This window comes from Neodiprion virginianus, chromosome 2, assembly GCF_021901495.1.
Source record: "Neodiprion virginianus isolate iyNeoVirg1 chromosome 2, iyNeoVirg1.1, whole genome shotgun sequence".
In the NCBI taxonomy this organism is placed as follows: domain Eukaryota; kingdom Metazoa; phylum Arthropoda; class Insecta; order Hymenoptera; family Diprionidae; genus Neodiprion; species Neodiprion virginianus.
In genome coordinates, this window is record NC_060878.1 from 38,483,089 (window position 1) to 38,509,266 (window position 26,178).

The following is a 26,178-nucleotide window of genomic DNA, read 5'->3' on the forward strand; positions in this document are numbered from 1 at the left end:
CCTTATTTGATTTCATCCTCGTTATTACTTCAAACATTTTGAGCTTATCGTTTCTGCATAACAAAAGTAAATACGGCGCGTGACGATTTCGCGTAGACGAGACGTGAATTATTTTATCATTCTGAGCTCGGAAAAGGTCGCAAAATAAAAAAAAAACTCCTAGACGTCCCGCGGGATGGCGGAGTTTCCATCGTTTGTTAGCTTTTAATTTTCTTCCCCTATCGTAGATAATTTGCGAGCGTATACATCCACCATCGAACACGCCCTCTAGAATATATTACGATATCTTGCAAACGTGCGTTTGTTATAAGGTCGGCTAATTAACAACGTTCATAACACGAGGGTAATTATACAAACAGTATTTTATTTTCTTCAACGATACCGCTGCGTTATTTCCATCGCAATTCCCATAATATTTACATATTTGATTATAACGTGCTTCGACCGTGAAATTAATATTATCCATGTAAATTTTACTTTATTATTTTTGTTTGTAATTTTCATATTGTGACATATCGGATATAAATTAAATTGCCAACTGTTTATCACATCTCAATAAATGTAATTGAACAATCTCGTGATTTGTGCTCAGTTTTACAAAAAATAATATTTTGCCAGCGATTCCCGGTTTTGGAATTATGACGAAACTGTTGGTAATTTTTATTTTTTTTTCCATAATCGTTGAAAAACTGTCGAGGAGACAAAAATTGTAATGTAAATTTTTCTATTCGTAATCTTATAGTTCCGTTACTGTTTAATCACTATTCTGAATTCTGCGCTTCGCGATCCAGTAATTGGAGACTGGCTTCGATGTAACAAAATTCGTTGAAGAAGACAGGTTGGGCGGTGTTTACAAGAATATTAGCTTTTGGAACCAGCGAGGCAGCGAGTCGCGGGAATTAGCGACGTTGTTAAAGTAATTAATTAACAGCGTACGCATAACGGCTCCGTACACGCCAGCGCACTTCGCTACCTACATAAGTCAGAATCCAACCCTTCAAATATGGCACGATAAGTGCAATTCGAGGAAACAGCGTAGTCGTCCTGTCGGACGTTAATTGCCGCGTAATGATCGGATAAGGGCAGTCGGAGTTCCCCGGATCATGCAAGGAAAATGAAAAAATAAGTATTCAAATACTTGACGAAATTGCCACCCCCGAAGCTTTTTTAACATTCACCGGGGCGAAATTCTCTGACAATCGGTAGAATTTATATGGGGTGCGTAACATTTTCCCGTGGCATGATAAATAAATTAAAGAAAATTCGAGTTTCAAAAGAGGTTTAAGGGTGGCACAATACAAAGGGCGCCATTGCTATTGTCCCAACTTCCGGTTTTCCTCGGTCGACGAAAAGCAACCCTGCAGAGGACAAAGAGCGTCTCATTTTCGCCCCGTTCAGTTGTGCCTTTGCCGTACGGAGGTGGAATTTCGCTGCTGGCTGAAAGGATTTTACTGTAAGTCGAGTAAATAGATGCGGAAAGAAACGTTTTGCTGTTGCGAATTAACACATGAACGCCCAGAAATGAATCGCTGTTCGTTGATTATCTGCGGTGTAAATCGAGCAGCGGGTCACTTGCGGTTTGTGATTTTGCCGATTTCCTGTTGTGCCGGAAATTTTTCGACCCGGGTTACTTTTCGCGCTTGCGGGATATTCTAACCGGGTCGCGTATGGCTCACGAGAGATATCGTAATCGGGCCACGGGTCCGCACAGCCTCAAGTTTTAATCACCGTTTTCCCAACGCGAAAATACGCGCCTCGCCTGCCTGTTCAGGAAAATCCGGCCCGCGGTGTCGCGCCTTTTCCTGTCCCTCTTCTCTCGGCATTCCTTTCATTCCTTGTCGAGATGCTTTTTTACCCCATTTTCTCTCCCCCTTGTCCACCTTGAAACCTGTCGCGTTTTCAAAGAGGCTCGAGATTAACGAGACAGTTTTAACGGTACAAAAGACACTCGTCGTATGTATAACACCTGTGTAAATTCAGGTAGTTTTAACAGTACGAAGGATGCATCACCTGCCTATGCCTTCAGGGATTTAGAAACAGAATACCTTTTTCACGATACGTGAGGTGTAAAATTTAGTCATCAAAACATTATGCATACACAGGAACGTTTCATCGTATACCTCGTAAGCTATAAATAATTTTCCACTATTCGCGATATTGATCAATTTTGATTTCACTTTGTGCGATTCGAGAATAACCGAGAGCCGAAGGGACAGAGGCCTAATTTCACTTGAACCTTGCAAGCGAGAATCTCGAGCCCGCAAAGTAAACCAAGTTTGGGTTCTTGCTCAATTATCAACAGACCCTCGGAACTCGAATAACGAGCTTTGCTTCCATTTGGACGGTTAGTTCAACTCTAAAATATTCACACCGTTCTCCCTCAACCCTCGTCTTTATCCTCCGCTGAAGTAACCGGTCCGATTCATTTCTCATCAAATCGACAGTGACAATGAAACTGAGTCAGAAAAACACGATCGGGTAATGTGAAACTTTCAAGACTCAAAGCCATAAATAAATCCTCTCAAAGGATGACAGTTTATTCGGTTTGTTCACAGATTTTCTAACCATTCTCATTCCTGCGGGGAAAAAAGTTTGTCAGCGAAAATAATCATTGGGTCGAAGCTGCGGTGGAAAAGTTTAATTAAAATTTGAATCCTTCGGAGTGGTGCGAAGGTATACGTTGCGCCATGATCAGTTTCTGCGCAAACACGAATGCCCGTATATAAGTGTAGGATATAAGTAGGTATTATATATAATAAATGTTAGACAAGGCAGCGAGTATATTCATGGTATAGAATGCAGAGGAACCGGAAAACTGCGATAATAGTAATTACCTAAGCAAAGCTTCAGATCAAGGGACTTCTTTTCGACGGTTCAAATACGCTGATCAATCTGATTTTTTTTTTTTATGTTAAATCAAAGCACTCACGACGAACAGAAAATAAATTTTTCAACGTTTATTTATTTATTTTTTTCTAATTTCTTTTATAAAGTTGAAAACGACTTTGGAAAAGAAAGTATCCAAAGCAAGATAAAAAATGGCACGACGAATGTTGTGTCCAAACTTGAGACAGATAGCTTGAAAACTCTTCCTTTGAGAGTGTCCATCGTTTTGAAAAACGTCGTTTCGAGAAACCCGTTAAAAAAAATAGAACAAAAATAAAAGTAAGCTTTTAAAAATTTGCTTTCTGTTCCTCATGACTGTTTTGATTTGACATAAAGAATCAGACTGGATAGCGCGTACTTACCATCGAATAAAAATCGCGTAAATCAGCTATTGTTCAACCCGTTACACTACGATGATTCCTTAATCCCGTCCCGTACCATTTAGCTCGACGAAACTCGGGCCCAAGTGGTAGACGTCAACGCGTCGTAAAGAAGCCAGAGTGATGTTCGAGAACAGTCGCAATACGAGCCAAAATGTAAATCCTTGTGATATAGTCAAGCATAGATTATTTAAAACAGACTGACGCTTTTATGACACAGGTTTCAGAATACTTCCAAATTAGTGGTGTGTTTTTTACCTTCTGTCAAATCCACGATTGACGCCATGGATGCTTTCTGGTTGGCGCAAACACGTCACTATCACTGGATTCGTAGTCATTGATGTCATTTAAAACTTTTGTATTTTGCACTCTGTAGGGGTTTGTTAAATTTTAACAACTAATCTTCTCCGTAACAGCAATTATGAGAATCGTGACTAACTCTCGTGGCGTACTGATAGAAACTAACATTGAATTACGATGATCACGAGCCTGGCTCGTGATGTTTATGTTTGGCCCGACTTTCCGTTCACGAGCCTGGCACGTCATATTCATGTTTGGGTCAAAATCTTCGTCACGAGTCAGACTCGTTAAAGCACGGTAAGGGGACAACCATAGTAAAGAAATCGCGTAAATCAGCTATTGTTTGACCCGTTACACTGGAACGATCCCTTAAACCTGAACGCATAGATGCGGAAAGTTTATACAACTGTCCGATTCTGTTAATTCGTTATACGATAATCCACCGTTCATGAAGAATTATTATCTCACCGTTACGTGCCTACATTAATTTCACCGAAATCCGCACGGGGCTACATTATCACAAATATACGATTATTGGTTGCTAGCCTGAAGATATTTATGATATAGCGACCAGTGGAATAACGCTGCATGTGCAGTAGGAAACGATTTATCTCGACGTGATATTGTCGCGGTTGATTTATTCGCGGTGGATTTCTCCTTGGCAGAAATCAATTACCTAATACGTTCAAAAGTTGAAATATGGTAATATTTGCGGTATATTCTTACAGACAATGACTAAGCGACATTCCGTGCATACTTTGGGTGCGAGGTAGTCCTTCAACTCCACGGAGATACGTGATGGGTGTGTTCGAGGAGTGAATTTATGGAATGGAACACACTTCGGCGCGTCGCTTTTTGACTAATTGTGAAATCGAGCTCAACCACGCCCTGATAATCGATCCGTGAATAATGAAGCGGTTTCGCGGGCAGTTAGAGGGCTTCGACAATGACAAAGCAACATAGTTACTTAGGGAGAAAACCGAGGCTGAGCCTGAATTCGACAACTTACAGTCCGTAATTGATACTGTTCCCAAAATTCTCCGAGCTTGAATCGTCCTCCAGGATATATCGGACGCAAAGATGTCGCGCACGTAAAGTGGAAATCAACAATTGTGCCGCGAGCTTTGCATTGTCTGGAACAAGAGGATCGCCGTACGAGTATTCCGAATATTGTCAATTGTTAGCTTGCGTTTTGTCTTCTGTGTTTAGCTGGCGATTTCGATGGACTGAACTGAAACTGATAAATGAACCAAACTAACGAACATATTATCTGGAAAAAGGCAACGACCCTAATCCAGGAATAAATTAACGATCGGACTGAGTAATACGGCGAGGCGAAAACAGCGTGAGAATTGTTTCGCCGAAATATCAGGGACCGTTTTATTTACACAGTAATATAGGTATGTACGTTAGCTACGTTCGGATTCCGGCGTGAAATTTACGATAAGAATTAGTGGATTCGGGTTGTTCAAACCCTCGCTCCACAGCCACAAAGCTTTAGGGAATATGCTGCTGAGAAATTTATTTGTCCCGCACCTGGCTTCCAGGATTATCATCGGTCATAATGCTTGAGACGGGAAAAGGGGACGAGAATTTTCCCAAAAGCGAAACCTTTTGTCTCCTAGTGAAGCCTCTTAGTACCCCGCGAATATAACCTTTGGCATCTTTTGTATAACAAATAATGTCTGACACGCCAGGCCTGCACGACTTGTGGATATACACGCTAAATCGTTTTATAATGGGTATTGTATTAGTATATTATAGTTCAGTCGGAATATACAGTAATTTAGCCGAGTTCTATTAATAAACATGTGAAAGCTGAAACTTGTTTAATCATCAAATTGGATGCCGAGGAAGAGATCCCTGAGTTTTTCAAAAAACGTTGCGACGGGTTTGGCCGAAAAAAATTATTACAAATCAAAAAGGCGTCGGTTAGATACAATTTTTTTTTATATGGGGATTGACAACCATATTAGATCCACCATTTTGAATATTGAAAATCAGATTTCAGATTCAAGTTCGGCGACCACAAAAACCGTAACAATGAGATGACAGGACAAATCTATCAAATTTTCTTTTCTCTGAGAATCGATTCGGTGGACCCTGATTAGGCTTTTACTTTTTTAGTATCCATCCCATCACAACAAGGTGTCGAATGCAACCGCAGGAGAGTTGGTTACAGACCGTGGAGTAGTGGAGGGATAAGCTTATTGGATTTTCTCGATTGAAATTCGCCCGATTTTGTTGTAATGACGAGAAAATTTAGTGTTGTTAACTATAATCGCAATAGCGCAAATAGTTCCTACTTGTACCACATTCTTCTGTGATCTACAAAATACCCAAACCATTATTGTAACCCCAACCATTTTACTTGTGAAATTGTTTAATAAATTATCCAACCAATTCAAATGTTTTCGTTGTCGGCTTACACGAAGCGCTTCGACTGCAATGGATTCAGTGATCCTGTAACCCTCGGATCGTTAATTGCTCAATTACGATCGCGATTCACGACGTGTTACTTTTACCGAATTTACGAACGTCGTTTGCTCGGAATTGGCTCGCACCCCTTATTCCGTGATCCTGTTTCGCGGTCAAAGGTCCCGCGGTTCTCCTCTTCTAAATATTTAACCAGCAATGCCGCGGTAAAAATAAAAACCATCTCGAAATTCGTGAGTCCATCAATCAATCACGTTATACCCAAATTGCCAGGATATATTCAAATTTATGGAATTGGGCAAGAAATTCAAAAGTCGGCATCTCGATCAAAGGAAAAGCTTCTATATCTGCGCGCTTATCATTATGAGATATATATATATTTGCGACAGCTCGCTGAGTATTAATTATAAATGAAAACTTTGTTGAAACACTGTGATCCCTCGGAAGGAATATCGGGAGTGTGAAAATTCACAAAAGCGAGAAATATACATGTACATATACATATATTTCAGCTTTTGTATGTCATAAAGCTGCGAGAAAGATAAAGATCAGTGAAATATTTTAATATTTGAAAGCAAAATAATATCACTCTTTGCGAATTTCATCGTAGATTTTCAGTACTAATAAAAAATCACACGCGTCTCAGGTTTGACAAAAACTTGTGTTTCGTCATGCAAAACATACCTGCCGAAGGATTTCAGGATATATCAGTTTTAAAATTTCCGAAAATAGCTGTTTCCCAAATTTCACCGTCGTTGAGGCAATATTAAAAAAAAATGTTCAGCCCAGTCTTTTAGCGTGAGCGATGTTTTAGTGAAAAAGTACAAGAACCTCGGAGAATAGTGAAATCTAAAAAAAGGCCCTTTTCCTAACCGCCCTGATATATGTAATTATATATATAATTATGTGTGTGCGTGTGTGTTCCTGGAACCCTTATGAAATTCCCCCGCGAACTCGCTTCTTTGTTTGCCGAGAGTGCCGCAGGGTGTGAGAATGGGAATGGAAAAATATCAATACTCGATAATATTTACGCCCCGATGGTTTATCGGAATAACGGATCGCTATTTCCGCAGAAATTCACGCAGTGGCTTCGTTGAAATACCGGGTTCAGACTATTTCTGTAAGGCTTCTAATTAACTATGCGCATAATGCGTATTGCGAAGTTAACGGAAACAATACGAACCATTTTTCTTTTCGTTTCAACGATCTTGCAAAAAAATTTTGTCACGTACGTTTGATAACAGTGGCTAAATTAAACCAGTTCAAGCTGATTCTGAGTGCAACGAAAGCTCGTCTATAATCGCGGCATAAGATATGCGATTGATTGTTCGAGGAGAAAATTTCTTTTCCTTGGCTTTATTTTTCCTGCAGCTGTTTCTGCCGGGTGAAATGATCGACTACGTCGAAGAGAAGTTTTGCCAGACTTATTTCATATCGCCAATACCAAGCCACCGCAGGGCGCGATATATTCTTACGTTTATTACGTTAAAACTTCTTTATTCGAAATAAGGGGTGAGTGCCGTGTTAATTGAATTACGTATACGTATAATACACGTTTACGCGACGATGACGACACCAGCAGGTAGGCGAAACGAGAAGAAAAAGCAAAAAAATGGGGAAAATTTCCGCTCTCGGATCTTCTCGGTTTCCCAGTTTCACTCCCATCTCGGCTTTCGTAAAATGTGATTAGATTTTCTGGTATCTGCAGACGCGGCTCGGCTAGCGATTCAATAAATAGCCGGTCAATAGTGCGCATTTAAACTCCTAAATATAGTCACGTTACCTTGACTCCGGTGGGGAAACGCGTTTGCTTGAAGTATTCAATGTCGAATTTCCACGCCATGATGGTTCGGATGCTGATTCTGCAGTGCACGAAATTACGGCGGGATGACAAGCTCAGCGAAATTTTCTTTTATTGGTTCGCGATTTACCTTAAAACAAAAAAAAGGCGGTAATTGTTTCGTTTAATATTCAGGAAGTTACGATTTTTTTAATTACGATTTACGAATTATTGGTTTCAAGTTTTACATGATTCATTAATAACTTTATATACATATACGAAATTTTGACATCAGGTTCATCAGCTTGATGAGTAATGACTGAAAATTTGGACGTAGTATAGAATAAGTTGCGTTATCTAATCGCGGAATTTTTCGTTCAATTTAGTGCATTGGAATTGTAAGCCGCGAGGATGGGTCAAAGTTTCATTATCTTTCGGCTCAATTATCAACCGGGTCAATTCTGGGCGCTGGTTTGTTGATACATCGCAAAATCGGCACTCGCGGTTAAACGCAGCGAATCGCATGACGCAGCATTTGTGTATTTTTCCAATCAACTGAACACACCTGCGTTTTTACAATCGGACCGTAAAATAGCTGCGGGGTACGAATTTTTCGGGAGTAAATTTATTTTTTTCTCTTTCCTAAATATTATTACGTCGATTTTTTTTTCTTTTTTTTTTTCTTTTTTTTGCGGTTGAGAGTTACTATTCTGCCCGAACACAAACGCTCCCATTTCTAATTATTCGTAGAAAAACCGATAAGTTCGATTCGATTTCTTTGATCCTTTGATCATTTTCCCAACTTCTCGCTCCCCCTGTTTGTTCTGGTGGATTAAAAAATGTGAGGGTGCGGTTTGTGCTTCGCCCACCTTGTTTGTTTGCCGGTTTGTATTTTCTAAGGGCGGGGCTGCACGCGTAATTGTCCGATACGTGCAGTTAATGCAAATCGTCCGACGCAGCGTGGCTTTGAATAGCTATGAAACCGCGCACGTTCGGATTGTACCTTTTCGTTCGTTCAATCGCAACGCCTAACGCCGGTAAAATAGAGCGAGCGTAACTTCCAGGTGTCAAACGTCAGATAACATTGCACAACATCGATATTTGTATTTTCCTTTCATCTGCAATACCGAATGTCCGGCGCAAACGCAAAGCTTGAGTTTAAACGCAAAAATTTCCAACACAGCTTCCAAAAATATTGCAAACCTATTTACACAGTGGTGGAAAGAAAATTTTTCCACCTCTCGTACGGTAAAAATGTCCGAATGTAATCTTTCATCGCGTGTAATTTCAAGTCGGCTCTGCCTCGACAGGTTGTGGTTCAACTTTCACATTTTATACCCGAACTGTGCGTCGATATTCATCAAACATATAAATTCACTGGATTACCAAAGTTTGGATCTTGATTTATGGACGCTGAAGTGAGACGGCCGCAGCCAAACTTCGATCAATCCTCCAGTCGCAGCTACGGCTGAAATATCACCGTTTCAACTCCACTTCGCAATCGCGTGCTTATGTTTTTAATAATTCGAAAATGGCTAGCTTAAACAAAAGTACCGTGCCTTAATTGTTCTTATGCGCTAGAGCTGTTCAATATTTCCGCATTCTTAAGTTGGAGAAATTACATCTTACACGAATGAAGCTCGCGGCGCCAGACGGACATCATCTTATAAAATGTAGACAAACTATACGTTGTACAAGCAGGTGTTATTTCGATTGAGCACCAGCTGCGATTCGTCTCTGTAAGCAGGGATGTGTTAATTTTCACGGTGATCAAAGATTCTGCATCATTGTCATCGCAGTATCGACCGCGCTTCATCTCTGCAAAAATAGATCAAAGGATAAACAGAACACTCCGACTACAGAGCTTCTTAGTCAAGAGGAATTCAAAACATCGAACAGTTAGAACCAACTTCCGGTCAATGACAGCGAGGGTCGTTACTACGTCGACGGTTTTTTTTTTTTTTTTTTGTTTTGCAGTATGACCTGTATTTTTGCGTGGATAAGCACTCGCGAGACAAGACGAGGATTGTTTTATTTGGATCAGTTGCTGCCGCCCGAACTCAATCCGGTTCTTTCAATCTTTTTATACCCTCGACGTCCGTCATGTTTCAATAATTCATAGACACTCTGGAAGAACGAGGCAAAAAAAAAAAAAAGAAAATAAAAAAGAAAAGAAACTACGACCTATCACTGTGTCGGAATTTTTTATTTTTTTTTCTATTTTATAGACCACTCGATATTCCACTTGTAGATTTACTCGTGTTGTTATAGCTCGAAATAGCGCGGTACCGATATATAAACAAGGCGTCGATCATCAGCTATCGCTGAAATTATCACCAAGTTTTGGAGCAGGCGTACGGGTGAAAAAAAAAACAACGCCGAATTACAAGGGCAATTTATATACAGTCTGGATACTCGCGGAACTTGACGATCGATTAATCGAAACTCCGAGCGAGTCAATCGGGTGTTTACAAAGGAGAAATCGAAATTGACCTGTGATAAAGCGCGTGAGTTTTGGTCGGGGAACAGGGATTCGAATCGCTTGAATCGAGACCCAACCGCACCTTATGCTTCACGCGCTATGCACGAGGCGAAACACTAGGTGACAAAACCACGTAGGGTTTATGGATATTAGGTAGTAGTGGAAACTCGTGCTTTCGCGGTTTCAGCTCGTTTCCCAAGTTCGTCGAGGGGGGCGTGTGTATCCCTCTGAGATCGAGGAACAACTTGGAGCTTGAATAGCCCTCGCGTTCTCACAGTTCTCATACAACTTTCATAAAGACAACTTTGCCGCGCTATCGCTCGAGTTGTTCGCAACCACCGAATTTGCCAACTTTCGTCTTTCCATGACAGTGGCTGTAATCCTTCCGTACAATATCAAAGGTTCGATTGAAAGTTCACCACTGTGAAGGGTTTGTAGTTGATCGTTCTCGGAGAACTCTCAAAGCTGGAATGAAATTCTACCAGACTAGCTTACATTGTGTAACGTTACGTGTATATATTTTGCCCTATTCTAACGAACTTTTTCAAATGCCTTTTTTTTTTGTGTTCCTACTCTAACATCGTACATTCCTTGAAATATACAATTATTTCTTTACTTTATAACGGATTCTAATTTTCTTCTTTTCTCTTTCGTCTTTCAGTAATCTATTACTTCCTGTGATTCTTTGACGTATTCCAACGCTGATTTCAATATGGTAATGTTTTTATTATTATTTCTATTCGCTTCATACTTTTTTACTATTACGTTCATTATTATCATCATCATTATTATTATTATTATGATTTAAAACTAACTTGTCCGAAGCCCATCCACGTCCACATATAATGTGATTAACTACATATTACGTATTAACGTCTTTCCTGTGAGCTGCTTGCTATAAATTTTACGCTATTTTTCGACAAGAAAAACTAGAGGCGCAATAGTCTTTGCTTTGATTTGGCGAGGCGTCTTCGTTGAGAGCTTTTCAGATACGCATTTTTGGATAAATGGATCCGATGAATTAGACGAAAGCTTTACAACTGTACAACTTATGTACACACGCTTATTTCTGTGCACATACATTAGGTATGCCTATCTACTTTACCGCCGCTGAAGCTATTAGGCTGTTAAAAATATTTTCTTCTACGACCATATAATCAAACGTGCACGATATGAGGATCATAATATTGTAGGTATAACGTTTTATCGCCCGCCATCGAATCCTCCGATTTTTCACTTCCTGGCAGACAGCCAACCATGCAAAGCGCAGGTCCACGCTTACTTTTCTCGGCAGGAAATTTCTTTGCGCAAATTCAAGTCCATCATTCTCGCGAAGTAAAGTAACAGATCGACCTTCGAGGTGAAGGAGAGTTCGAGGAGCTATTGTATTACCTTGAAATGGATCCTGGCATCTCACGGAGTAAATTGAGGCTATACATTTTCTGCAAACTTATCTGGTATCAGTCGATTCTTCTGATCGTCAAATAGGAATCAAACTTGTCGTTGGCCTATTAGCCAAAATTAGCGCACTGTAAAAAGCTGCCAACAACTAATTCCTCAAACAAATGCTATCTGTCACCATCATTTATACGTTACAATTGTATGCAGATGCTTCTGAAACACTGATTTTTCTAACAATAAATTTCAACTATCAATAAGTATGTACCTTTCATCGTATATCCTCTGTATTTACTCACTGTTGTTTGAATGATTCTTCCCCCTCGTTAGATACCGAGCAACACGACGGCCGGAAGCACGGTCCAGGAGGAAGAACTCAAACGCATCCTGTCGGAGCGAAGACAGGAATGCATGGAGAGGCTGAAATCCAACGCAACAGCACCGCCTGGTGAGTGCATTGTTTATTTATTTTCGTAACGTCAGGGAAATTAAGTCAAACTTGCGCTTCTGACTTTTTACAAACCATTCTCGTTAATTTCTAATCGCACCGCATAACAGTGTTCGATTTACGCCAATTCCGTGACTTTTTCACGAGCTTTCGCGGAAGACACGACAGTTGGTTAGTACAGCAATTCACAAATTTTGTATGTTTCTTCAAACTTTACTGGCGACATACACAAAATGAGAAAAAAGAAGCAGCGAGCAGACCTTTGGGAAGAGAAATATTGTGACTCTGGTACACCAGCTCAAGAAAGACGTGAAGTTATAATAAACTGCAAATTGGAAGAGACTCGGCCAACTCCCGAGGGAAACTTTACTTCAAACCGAAATTTCTACACCCTGTGCAGATTTTTTTAAAACACTGTGACTCAGCCAGAAAGCCATTGGGGAGCTCTCGTGTATTTTACACGTGGTATTTCGGAGTTTTTTCATGTTCATTCCCTTTCTTTTTTGTATTTTGTATTTTCTCTACCCTGGCAAGAAACCTTCTAAGCGTCAAAGTAACGCGATGTGGTGAAAGGTGAAAGAATTACTTTAAAAGCCTTCGTGGAGAGTTATACAAGCTTGTAACACTTTTCTGCTGAATTTCTATTCAACCATTTTTCAATGTAAATTCATATCTTACCAGGCTCGTTAAAATATAAATTTTTCACAAACGTTAAGAATCGTGTGATTAACGTGAATGGGAAAACATTTGCTTTATTGATTGTCTTTTTCGGTTGACACAGCGTCAAGATTACCGGTGTAAAATTTTTACAGAGTTACTCTGCCTCACCCGTTGTAGACGAGAAGAAAATATTTCAATTCGATTTCAAATCCTAGAGGGAAGTTACGCTTGGTGAAATTTTCGTCAAACTTCTGACGACAACAGATGTCCCGTAACAATTTTCCGCGTTTTATAATCGCTGCGTTTCCCTTTCTCAATAAAATTTCCGCACCTGGCATGCGGCGTTGTATCTCGCGATTATGAATAGTAATCAACGGAGAGCTTGTAACTCTTTTGAGCGTCGTATTACACCATTTTTTTCGAAGTTGGCAGTGTAGGGTGCGGTCGAAATAGTCGACGAATGACGGTCAACGTCAGTCGCTTGCAGATGTAAATCACAACTATAACAGCCACCGTTATACCCGCATAAATATCCAACAAAGCCAGCTGCCACCAGCTAAACTTTACCGCTGGTGAACGCAGTGAATCGCCGCCGTTTCTGAGGATGTACTCGATCCAGAAGATCGCCGTTTCTAGCGGGCTTCTCGGTCGGTCCAGAAACTTTCCCCCCAGCGTGATGATGTTATTTCTATAATTTGATAACGGATTATTGCCGATGAGTTAACGGGTTGAATGCAAATGTCGATAGGATGGCCAACGGAGTGATAGATTTTTGAAGAGAATTTATCAAATAGTTCACTGGAAAAGAAAAAGGTTACGCTGAGAGTGTCGGAAAGTTTTACTCACTTGTATTTTGCGTCGCTGACGATTTCACTAACGGCTGCGGTGAATTTATCCGCCGTGAAATCCCCAAAGTCCATCGATATCGCGACCCCCTTTTCAACGCAATTTTTTACGTTTCGTTGGGGCTCTGGGAATATCGGAAGACCGATAAACGGTACCGCGAACATCACCGCTTCGTGAATCTCCAGTGATCCACCCTGCATCACGAACGCCCGTATGTTGCCGTGCTCTGGAGAATAGAAATTTAACCCTCAATATCCATTCAAGGTGTCGGGAAATCTGCCAACCGATTTCGCCAGCGTTTCCATTCCGATGAGTCTAATACCGATCACCGTTTCTACAGCGCGTCACTTCTTTTATGCGTAAGTCTTTTTTAGCGTTGAATAAATCTTGACTCACTTAAAACCTGCCTCTGTGAAACTACCTCCAACGCAAGTACGTTCGTGGGAATTCCCGGTGGCAATGCTTCCGGAGCTGCTCCTTTGAGCAGCACTCGAATCGGAGCGATCTTGGCCAATGCTGAGTACAATTCGGCGATGATATCCTTTGGGAAATTCTCAATAGCCAGCAAGGAGCCAAACGAAACGAAGATAAAGCCGTCCGCGCTGCTGTCTAGCCACGCTTTCAATTCCTGAAATTAATCAAACACCAGTTTTACTTTGCAAACCCAGCGTCTCGAAGCCACAATTAGACAGAGCTTCGTTAACGCCGAATAATGTCCTGCCACTTTCGATTGGTTTACCGTGTTCTCTCAAGAGACCTAAAACGACCGACGTTAAACCTGATACTATGATTTCAAGGTAGGCTCATTAGCGAGACGTCGGATAAACTGGTATTCCAACGAAAATACTTCGACCTTAACAGACGCTGCTGTTTTACGTAGGTTCAGCTTAGTGTTAGTCTCATTCACGACTCAAGAGTCAACCGTTGTTCAGTGACATAGAATATCGGCTGACGGTACCGTCGAGTAGTTGATTCGCCAGAAATGCGCGAAAGCCTTCAGGGCAGAACAAAAAAAGAAGAGAACACATCTTGGAACATGCAAAAAATCTTACAAAGGTATAATTTTAAGTCGAATAATTGAACTGCCAGTGCCTTCAGGCTAACGCGGATGTGATAAAAGTTTTGACAATTTAACAGGTCTAAATATATCAGCGCAGATGGTTTTTGTTTGACTTTGGTTGGCACACGCGGTTAGCCGAACAGTTGTGCAAACGTGGTGTTTTTGCATATCAGTCTGGTGTAGTATCTGTATACCCTTTATCTGTTTTTCTATCCTTCCGCTCACCTCTGGTAATTCTGTTCCATCGTCCCGCACGTGCAATCCACCGATTTCTACGATGGCTGGAGTAAAAGGCCTAACTCCGTTGAGGGAGTGGTGCGAGTTTACCAAAAGCAGGGACAAGTCTCTCTCCAGCTCTCTGATGTCCGGCATATCCGGCCCGAAGTGTGTCTTCACAATGCTGTTCTGAGCCTCCGTTACCCGCCTGATTCTATAGTTCGTCCACCATGTGTGCAGCGTGTTTTTGAATCTTTGCCAGAAGTTCATGTGAAGAATCGAACCGTCGATGTGCTCGGACACAAATGCCGTGTTCACCGGATTCCCCAAGGGCTCACTTATGTAAGGTGGCAACGCCGACATAGAAACTGCCACCACGGGGACCTTGAAGTGTCTTCCGAACGCGAAGTAGCAGTTCGCGTATAGTAACTGTAAAAAAACCACAGCCCAAAGGTCAATGGTTGGAATAGGTACTAAAGTGCAGTCGAGTGGGGAAAAAAGTACCGTACGTAATAAAATTTGAGAAATGAATAAATCTAACCAATATAAACGCCTCAATAATTCTTGCTACATCCCTTTAAATCGTATCATTTTAAGACTGTATAATTTTGTAATCTCATTTGTAATGGCTCAAGAAAGAAAATGAAATCACAGTTTCACCGTCATCCAACGTTTACAGTAGTCCAGAGGGATAATTAACTCACCTCCGTAATGACGAGGTCGTATGGTGGATTGGTTTGCGGTTCTTCTATGAGCTTCTTGAACTCAGGAAGAGCGAGTAATTCGCAAGCCTTATTTCCGTACTGTTCAGCGTAATATTCGACCGGCTTATTGGCCAAGCTATCAAGAGTATCAGCTGTTAAGTTGAAGGTAAACCTGGGACCCTTTCCTGTCAGATGAATGATGTTCTCGTAATTCGGATGAGGCCTTATCAAGGGATAATGACTGATTACATCGAGTTTGTGTCCCTGCTCTACAAGAGTCCACAAGATCTCTTGAAAGAAGAAAAATTGGTGCGGAATCTCTAGAGGAAATATTGCGAGTATACGGGCACCGTTAACAAGGCGCGTGAAGTAAACATTGCATAATAACAATGCGAGGAAAACGGACACTCTCCTCATTGTTTTATTTATAAATTCACTGTTTCTCTTTGTTCGTGTGTTCGTACACCATGAAAATGACTCGCGACGGCTACGCTAAGAACACCGTATGCTCTTGTGACGGTCTTGTAACGTCGACTCTTTTTTTATCACTGGGCTTCAGTGCTGAAGGTGTGATGGTAGAACCGGCAATTTGGAACGCAAGTGTTTCGATACCTTGAACAAATAGAAAAACGTTACAAATACGGGTTTCTAGATTCTTGTAGAGCCAGCTGATGACTTTTCAGCCTTGCAACCAACGGGCCGGTGACCAAGGCTCGTAGTAACAGAAGATTAATCATATCCCTCGACAATTGATTGACAGAATTTTTGCCACGTTGGCGATTCTCGTTTCTGTACATACGACGGAACAATTGCGTCAGTGACTGTAAGAATCGCAAACGCACCGCTAGACTCGGTTCAGAAATTCTTGGAGGTTTTTATTTCGTTAGATCAGGCATGAAAGTATCTTATACAAACGAGTTACCCTATTTCTACATCCTACAATATAATGTCAAACCTATACTTATAACGCAGTCCCGTTGTACTGCGTACCGTCAATTTATAAAAATGACGAATGAATACTAGAAACGTTTTGCTACGTCAATTTTTTTTTTTCGTCAACGGTACAGTTTCTTTGGAGCGTATAATTCTGCGAATCAGGGCCGAAATGCAAAGTTTGACTAGATAGATAGTGACCAGAGCTGCAACCAATATGCTGCCATAAACATCCAGCAGTGCCAACTGCCACCAAGTCAATCGAACCGCTGGTGATCGCAGGGAATCACCTCCGTTGCTGATGATGTACTCGATCCAATAAATGGCCGCGTCTCGGGGATTCAGCGGTCGGTCCATAAATTTCTTCGATAGTATCATCATGTTATTTCTGCGGATTGATAACGAAGAAAAAAAAATTTAGTGGTAGAACTTAAGCAGGAAGAAATTTTTTTCATCATTCTTCGGAAAATTTCTAACGCACTTGTATTTCGGATCATGAATGATGTCGTTGACGGCTGATACGAATTTGTCCGCTGTGAAGTCCTTGTAATTCAAAGACACCGCTACCCCTTTTTCAACACAATTTTTCACATTTCTTGGCTGGTCTGCGAATATTGGGATGCCGACGAATGGAACAACGAACGCAGTCGCTTCTTGGATTCCCCCCAAACCACCGTGCGTCACGAATCCCCGGATGTTTTTGTGTCCTGAAAAGAAATGTCATCATTACCAAATTTCCCGATTTAATATCACAAAGACTACCACTTACTCAAAACTTCAGCTTGGGGAAGCCACTTCATCGTCATCACGTTCTGCGGTAGGCCAGGTGGCAACTCTTCCGGATTCGTCGATTTCAGCAGTACACGTATCGGCGCAATTTTCGTAAAACCTGAATACAATTCAGCCAGAAACTCCTTCGGGAACGACTCGATTCTCAGTAAGGTTCCAAAACAGGCGTAGATAAACCCGCTTGTGCTGTTATCCAACCAGTTTCGTAGATCCTAAAATTTTCCGGTAAGGTCTGAATGGAAAATCCTTCAAATGCTCTGCGACCGTTATAAGTAGCCAACGATAAGCCTAACGTAGGTAAAAATTCGGACAATTTACATTGCGTTATCAATCCAATGAGTCTCATTAACCTTGTGCACGACTTTGCTATCCCGTGAGTTGAGAATGTGACAAGATTCATTACTTTCGATATGATATAGACGTTGGAGTACATTCAATCAAGAGATTATTTTTAATCAGTGACTATCTTATGCAAGTAAAAAACAGCTAACACGTATTGCCTTTTATTAAATACCACTTACCGCGGGTAACTCGACGTTTTCGAAGCGAATGTGGATTCCACCAACTTCCAAAATTGCTGGCGTCATGGGTCGAATTCCATTTAAGCTATGGTGAGAGTTTACCAGAAGAAGGGCTACGTCTCGCTCCAGTTCTCGAACGCCAGGCATATCGGACCCGAAATACTTCTTCACCGCGTCATTCTGCACCTCGGTTAAACTTCTGATTCGGCGGATTCTATTGAACGTATACAGCGTGTTTCTAAGTCGCTGCCAAAAGTTCATATGAATTATTGACCCGTCTTCGTACTCGGGCACGATGGCTGGATTCAGCGGGTTGCCCAACGGTTCGTTGGAGTAGTGCAGCGTTGGTGCCGATGTCATCGCTACTACGGGAACATTCAGGTGTCTCCCGAAAGCGAAGAAGCAATTTGCAAAGAAGAACTGGAAAGAAACCACGATTAGCTTTGAACAGTGATGGGCACGTGTGACGCTTGAGTCGAAGAGGTTGAACCCACGATCGGGTGTTAGGTATCTGGTAGAATTGAACAAAATGCTTCAAGGCCTTGAAATAATTATAAAATCACAATTTACTGTCTCTGAAGTGGTCAGTCAGTTTGAAGACGTTGGAAATGTGAAGAAGGCAACAAATGAAATGGTTTCTTTCACCGTCAGCGTTATCCTGAGTTTTTGAAAATCCGTACATTAGCCGGTTATATCTAGTTCCAGCAAAAAAAAATTATTTAATGTCACGAACAAACTTTACCTCTGCAATTACAAGATCGTAAGGTGGGTCCTTGGGTGGATTATTGATCAATTCCTGAATCTCGGGAATTCCGAGAATATCGCAAAGGTCATTTCCGACTTTCTGAGCACCATATTCTTCAAGGGCGATGTTTCCAACATGTTCGACGGTCTCGAATGTCATGGTGTTAGCCATGACATCCATTTTTCCATTCAAATCAACAATGTCTCGATAGTTGTGAAAAGGATACATCAGAGGGAAATGACTAACTACGTCTATCTGATGTCCCCTATTTGCGAGGTCCATCAGCACTCCCTGATACATAGTGAAATGACTCGGGGCAGGCAAAGGGAACATCGCCAGAATTCGCGCTCCATTTCCGTTTCGTACGAAGCAAACGGTGCTTAGTAATACGATTGAAAAATGTACGAGCTTCATTACTTCGCTTAGGACACAGGAGATGCCACTTATTGTGTACGTACGTTCTGAAAAGATACTGTGAAATTTGCACTACACTGCACCGCTGGATGATCTCCAGGCGAGCTCAGATCGAAATGAAGAGTAGCACCAGCCTACGTATTGTTTATGACTTCACTCCGTTACCGTCCACGCAGCAGCTGCTGGTTGAAAAACAAGTATTTTTGTATTTTCATAAAACGGCATTTTCGAACAAACAAAACATGCGGTCTCAAATTATGAATGCTGTCATAATTATTCGTTTGCTAGCTTTGCAAGACAAGCCACTTTCTTAGTACTGCGGTCGTTTAAGTCTGATCGTGTCACGCTATTCAGATCTGTGGAAATATTTTTATTCTGCCAATATTCGAGCACTATTGACATGTCTAGTTGAACTCAGGAGACAGAATACTATCAGCAACAATTTGCACAGGTACTTCATTTTTATTATTTACGAATTAGATTACCTAAATGCGAGTTTTTAAATGGACAATGCAAGTAAATTTAAAAACCAGAACCGCCTAAAAATACTCTAAATTGAAATCGAGAATTTCTCGCTGGTAACTACTTCTAGACAGACATTCAGAACTTTATGACTTCACGACTGCATTGATGATAAAACTGCAAGTACCGCAACGCGACTGATAGTATGACGGTGGTCGTATTGTACGAGCGCGGCGCCACTGTATCTAGTTGAACTGATTATCTTCAGGACGAATCAATTTTTGCCACTTTTTTTTCACTGGTTCTTATACTGGTTACTATTGCTGAACCACTTTATTTGACGGTAGCTTTTCATGTAATTATAATGATAATGCTTATGCAATGGCATATGTGCAATTCCACCCGTTTGTATTCCGTAGAAGTTGCTAACGTTGACTGGATGCATTTTTGATATTTACAAACGATAAGAAATGGATTCGCACTTTGACTAATGATTGCAAAATCGCACGACAGCGACAGGTGACGTGGCGCATCTTTGTTATACGTCACTGAAAAGATTACTTCGTTTTTTCCCCAGGGTCGTTCCTTTTAGTTCCTTGGTAAACTTTGGCCAATCTTCTTCTTCGCGTGTATTCTTCTTCCGTTGACTTTCTTTCTATACCGGCGTATTGATCTTGGCTTTGTCAAACCAACCCATTTTCCAATATGTCGTGTAAATATTTTCTGCATTCCTCTCGGTAGTACTCTCAGTGTTTCTTTGTGAAATTGAATTACTAACGCAAAAACGACCAAGCGAAAAAAGAATCACGCAGCACGTAACATCGGGACGATTTGTAACCGTCAAAACCACGCTCGTGTTTTTAATAAGTTTGTTTCAGTCAAGTCCGTTGGTGATTAACCAAGTCGACTGCGGCAGAACTGCTAGACTGATTGCGAGAGCTGGGAAACAGAACTTTCTCCGAAATATCAACATTTCATTCCATAAACATAAATTTGTTGATATTATGATACTTTTATAGTTGACCGCGAATGAGGTGAAATTCTGTTCTACTTCAATAACTCAGAGCCATACAGGTGAAGATATTCACATTGACTATGAAATTCAAAGCTTGATCAGGCACTTATTACAGTGAACGTGACATCATACACGCTAACCCCAGATTATAATACCTGATATAGTCTAGAATATAATTGACTCTCATTAGTTCCATCCAATCCATTCAATACACGTCAACGATTATTGGCTGAACGTTATCGTGCAAAGTTTGAAGTAGCCAATGAATAGTAAACTAATCACGTTGTCCATGCGTGTTTCGTATTAAACGCAAGTAGTCAAGATATTGCAACTTATCACCAATTTATTCTTACTCTTCCCGCGGAGATTTTATCGAGAAATCAAACCACTCCTTATTGGTATTAAATCTTTTACACTGGGTTGAAAGATATGTATAACCTTATAACTAGATCATCGCGAGCATTTATTCAATCTCTAATATCAATAGCGAACATTAGAATCAGATTGAGGCCTACGAAATTAATTAAAGTACTGAACAGATTACCCAATGTTAAGTATTTATATCATTTTAATTTGAAAAATTCCTCACAGTGGAGAACAATAGAAAAGTGTTGAGTTTTGCAAGACAAGCCACTTTCTTAATACTGCGGTCGTTTAACTCTGATCGTGTCACGCTATTCAGATCTGTGGTAATATTTTTTATTCTTAATCAATCCGTGGAAACGTTAACCGCTGATTCAATTATATTCAAATCTAATTGTATCAAGGGCGTCCAACGATCTGTGTGGAGTTTGAATGCGAGTGACTTTGTGAAATTAATAAATAGTCACAATTCTTTATGAACTTTTCGATTCAAGAACACGATGAATACTGTCGGAACATATTGCAACGACCAAAGCCGCCTGCACAATCACATATATACCATTTTACCGTATTCCTTTCAAGCCAAGGTTACAGCCATTACACGCGGGTTCATCAGCTAAATGCTAATTAAGCGGTTCAAATGTTAATTATTCAGAACAAGTATCGCCAGTTCTTTACTCCACGGTATGTTTTCCGTGTCTCCCCGTATTTTTTTTTTTTTTTTTGACCCACATCGATAGGTATCTCGTTATTTCCGTACTGCTCAAGACTCGCAGGATTATTTTGCGTCCCGTTCATTTTCAGTCTAGTGTCACTCACAGATTGTACCTATGTCTGCATATGACTACATGCGCATAATTGTTAATAGCATGCCGGCGGACGGTTAGATTTCGTTGAATAGTAAAACAAGAAAGCGAACGAGACAACTGTCGTTCGAACAGCCCATCAGCTTTTGTCTATATATGTATTCAGCTGTTCGGAATGAGTCTTCGTTGCAACAATAATTACGCAACGTTAAAAAGTTTTCAATGTGTGTTCTTGTATTGACAGAATTACTTTGGCGTCTGGAGCACGACCTGGAGTGCACGCATCTCCTTGTGCTGACCTCTGCGACAAATAAGGTCAATTAGTTTGACCTCTGTTCGGTAGATGCAGATCGAATTGATCGGTAAAGTGCACCGGCTTATTGCAGATTTTTAAGTGTCTCAGGTGCTGTCGCTCTTTTTTGATTCTGAGTGATCTACCAATCTCTTATCGCTTGAACACACAAGTTAGGCAAGAAAAGAAATCATTCCTGAATTTTTTTTTTTTTTTGTTCACTTCGATCACTTTTCCCACATTAGAATTGTTACCTTCGCAATTTATGGACAGAATCCGATTATTGGCTACGGTTTCTCAAATTCGAATGCGTCGCGCTGAGGTTAACAGGATGTAAACATTTCATCAGAGGTGCTACTTTATAGTTACTCGCAAAAATCAAATTTTATTTGCTGGACAACAACGCAAAAATGAATTTAATAAATCGAGTCTAATATAATTTATTTATTTCAGAATTGATTTGATCGTGAAAGGAGTCGTCATTTGTAAGAATAAAAACTTGGTCTTGAAGAGTTTTAGTTCTGCTAATAATCGGAATAACAGGATTTTATATTTCAATACTCTTGAGATGGTCATGTCCATTAGGGTGTCTCGTATTTAGGGTGTTGACGAATTTTTTCAAGCATACTCCTCCAAATCAATTTCAAATAATTCAAAAGCAATTCCCTAATTTTTTCATACTTTTATCTCAATTATAGCCCGTGCCGACAACAGAGTGAATTTCCTCGTTTAAATTCCACGTATTTCGGACATGTTCTCAGTATATATTTTATTATAAAAGTAAGAATGCTTAAAAAAAAATCTGTAACTGCGAGGTTTTAGTGGTGATTAGTGTTTTTATTTGAGAAAAAATTCACGTCACTATTCAATCGCAACGAATTGCACACCCTCGGAATCTGGTTTTTTTTTGCATTTAGAAGACGACCGATCCTTTATCCAACCCTCTCCTATTGCTTAATTAAGATTATCGTTTCCCAGTAAAACAGATTTCACAAATGTATTTTTAAGCAATGTAAATAAAATAATGAACAATAAAGTAAAATCAATTTTAAAAGCTCGTTTTTAAGACACAATATATTTCGAGCAATATCTTCAATTGATGCCTCATTAAAAACGTGTAAAAAAATTCGCGACATTAACTTATTCAAGATTTTGAGATTTATTCAAACCGTCGCCAACTGGTTTTCAAGACAGTTAATCTTTTCACCGAGTCATTTTTTACGCGTCGATAACTACGGCCCTTGTTACGTGTTACGGCGATTCACTGCAAACTAATTATTTTGGTTACTTTTCATTAACATAACGTTATTCAGTTACATTTCCTAGTCTTTCGTTGAATTATTCTTTTCTTCCTCAGTTCGTCTTCTTCGAGGTCGGAATTTTTTTTGCTACGCAGATAATTTGACGTAAAAGCGCCGAGAGAATTAGTCTAGCTAAGTAGAGCACTGTTAGCACTGCTATAAAAATGCATCCGTAAACATCGAGCAAGGCAACCTGCCACCACGTCAATTTTAACGCGGGCGATCGCAATGAGTCACCACCGTGTCTGAGAATGTACTCGATCCAGTAAACTGCAGTGTCCCGGGCGTTCAACGGTCGATCCAAAAACTTCTCGGATGCAGCAACCACGTTCTGCCTGTATAAGAAGGAATCGTACGACCGATCAGCTTGTTGTTCAGGGATAAATTTTTCCACCAAACTTTACGCGTCGGCAAGACGTTTGGTGAGTGAAAAGGCAATGAATACGTCAGACAGACTTATAATGCGTAAATTCCCAACTCACTTGTACCGTGGGTCGTAGATCGTGGCATTTACCGCCTCGACAAACTTTTCTGCCGTGAAACTCTTGTAATCTAACATTACAGCGATTTTACGTTCCACGCAATTTTTTACATTAACTGGCTGGTCCGCTAAAATCGGGATTCCAATAATCGGAACTGCAAAGGTCAGAGCTTCCTGAAGGCTCAGCACACCACCCTGCGTAACAAATGCCCGTATATTTTTGTGTTCTGAAATAAAAATTCGAATCATGTACTAGGAAAAAACACCTCAAACCGTGGTACGTGAAGATCGTTTTCACTTTTCTCATGCTGCGTTACCAACATCACTAATCACATATTGTTCTACTCACTTAACACTTTAATCTGCGGAACCCATCTCATAGTCAGCACATTATCCGGCAAATTAGGTGGCAGATCTTCGGGTGCCAATATTCTCATCAGCACGCGAACGGGCGCTATTTTGGCGAACCCTGCGTAAAGTTCTGCAAGCATAGCTTTGGGGAAGGACTCGATTCTGATCATTGATCCGAAGGTGAAGTAGATAAAGCCATGTCTGCTATCATCCAACCACTTGCCTAAGTCCTGTTGACCGTCAAACGTACTCATTATCGGTTAAAACGTTAGGCATAAAGTTCGAATTATATCGACAACTTATTGCGTCGTTACTTCGCACTCCTGACTAGTTAACTATTTTCAAGATTTTCTTCCGTGCTTACCGTCGGTAGTGCTGTATCGTCATCGCTTACATGTATTCCACCAATGTCAACCACAGCAGGGGTCAATGGGCGAATTCCGCTCAGTACGTGATGTGAGTTGACCAAAATGAGAGCTACGTCTTTCTCAAGTTCCCTAACGCCTGGCATATGCGGGCCGAAGTACTTTTTCACGATGTCACTTTGCACCTCTGTATGATAATTGAACTCATGGTTTCTCCATAGCGCGCTAAACGTATTCTTAAAACGCTGCCAGAAATTCATGTACAGAATCGAGCCATCCGTGATCTCTGACACGAATGCCGTATTCTGAGGATTTCCTATCGGCGCGTTGGAGAACGTCAGTAATGATCTGGAGGAAAGAGCAACCAGCGGGACTTTCAAGTGTCGTCCAAAGGCATACCAGCAGCTACCGTAGAATGACTAGAATAAAAAATTGACTTCATTAGAACGAATTCTCGAAATTTTTGATATTATCAATATTGAAAGTTTGCCGCTTACTTCCGTAATGACAAGATCGTAGGGCGGATTTGTCGGTGGATTTCTTATCAACTTCTGCATTTCAGGGTGTCCTAATAATTGGCAGCCCATGTTTCCAGCCAATTCAATCAAGGCATCTTTCGTACCTCTATAATTATAGATGACGTCGTATGTCAAACCTAATTTCGCTGTGGTTTGACTAATATCTCCGATACTTGTGTGCGTGTAATTCGGGTATGCTCTCTTCTGGGCAAAATGACTGTACACGTCAACTTGGTGCCCAGCATCGGCGAGACTTTTCACTACGACGTCGAACATAATAAAGTGACTCGTTACATCCAGAGGGAACACTGCCAATATTCGAGCACTATTGACATGTCTAGTTGAACTCAGGAGACAGAATACTATCAGCAACAATTTGCACAGGTACTTCATTTTTATTATTTACGAATTAGATTACCTAAATGCGAGTTTTTAAATGGACAATGCAAGTAAATTTAAAAACCAGAACCGCCTAAAAATACTCTAAATTGAAATCGAGAATTTCTCGCTGGTAACTGCTTCTAGACAGACATTCAGAACTTTATGACTTCACGACTGCATTGATGATAAAACTTCAAGTACCGCAACGTGACTGATAGTATGACGGTGGTCGTATTGTACGAGCACGGCGCCACTGTATCTAGTTGAACTGATTACACGGGTCAACATGAAATTAGACTTTGATTGCAAAGCATTAAATTTCGGTAGTTTAGGTCGTAATAAGACGGAAAAAAATATATGGCATGAAAAACTTTGCTTTTGTGCTTAGAAGACTGATTGAACGAAATTTTTAAAAATCTCGGATTTTAATTTTTGATTGAAAATAAAACTATTGAAATAAAAATGTTTATTATTTTTATTAAGTTTTACTATCAAATTAGCTTACAGAAAAGTGGAAAATAACTTAAAAGTGCACACTTTTACTTTTTCTTTTATGTTCATAGCTACTTTCTCTCAATAAACCCCAAATATAGTCGCCCATCATGTTTTCATTGTATTGGCCTTGATAGCGTTGTTCAAAATTCATGATGTCCTGATGGAAACGTTCTCCTTGCTCTTCGGAATAGGCTCCCATATTGTTTTTAAATTTATCCAAATGAGCATGCAGCATATGTACTTTTAATGACATCCTGCAGCCCATGGCCTTAAAATTTGTAAGCATATCCTCAACCAACTTTTCGTAGTTTTCAGCTTTATTATTTCCTAAAAATCCAGAAACTACTGCT

The 26,178-nt window shown here is 40.4% G+C and overlaps 4 protein-coding genes across 13 annotated transcripts in view; 1 reads left to right on the plus strand and 3 right to left on the minus strand.

Moving 5' to 3' along the window:
• The window catches only part of LOC124299009 (calcitonin gene-related peptide type 1 receptor-like), a 161,644-nt gene that overhangs the window by 31,167 nt on the left and 104,299 nt on the right, over window positions 1–26,178 (plus strand). For 7 of the 10 annotated variants that reach the window (XM_046751804.1, XM_046751801.1, XM_046751805.1 and 4 more), the window contains one exon: window positions 11,993–12,110. In XM_046751804.1, coding sequence (XP_046607760.1) covers window positions 11,993–12,110 — 118 coding nt within the window. Of the gene's footprint in view, window positions 1–10,649; window positions 10,666–10,925; window positions 10,980–11,992; window positions 12,111–26,178 lie in introns of those variants that run through there. The other 3 variants (XM_046751807.1, XM_046751808.1, XM_046751809.1) reach the window with 2 other exon arrangements.
• On the minus strand, window positions 12,837–16,191 carry LOC124299005 (UDP-glucosyltransferase 2-like). Its single transcript, XM_046751792.1, has 5 exons — window positions 15,597–16,191; window positions 14,902–15,321; window positions 14,013–14,244; window positions 13,617–13,842; window positions 12,837–13,458 (listed from the first exon to the last, which is right to left on the minus strand). The coding sequence occupies exons 1-5, from the start codon at window positions 16,011–16,013 to the stop codon at window positions 13,176–13,178; spliced, it is 1,578 nt and encodes a 525-aa protein (XP_046607748.1). The 5' UTR covers window positions 16,014–16,191; the 3' UTR covers window positions 12,837–13,175.
• On the minus strand, window positions 16,446–19,146 carry LOC124299003 (UDP-glucosyltransferase 2-like). The gene is made up of 5 exons (XM_046751790.1): window positions 18,582–19,146; window positions 17,840–18,259; window positions 17,299–17,530; window positions 17,011–17,236; window positions 16,446–16,917 (listed from the first exon to the last, which is right to left on the minus strand). Exons 1-5 carry the CDS (start codon window positions 18,996–18,998, stop codon window positions 16,635–16,637), a joined length of 1,578 nt encoding a protein of 525 aa, XP_046607746.1. The 5' UTR covers window positions 18,999–19,146; the 3' UTR covers window positions 16,446–16,634.
• LOC124299008 (UDP-glucosyltransferase 2-like) lies at window positions 22,753–25,483 on the minus strand. Its single transcript, XM_046751799.1, has 5 exons — window positions 24,932–25,483; window positions 24,434–24,853; window positions 24,068–24,299; window positions 23,720–23,945; window positions 22,753–23,572 (listed from the first exon to the last, which is right to left on the minus strand). Exons 1-5 carry the CDS (start codon window positions 25,343–25,345, stop codon window positions 23,290–23,292), a joined length of 1,575 nt encoding a protein of 524 aa, XP_046607755.1. The 5' UTR covers window positions 25,346–25,483; the 3' UTR covers window positions 22,753–23,289.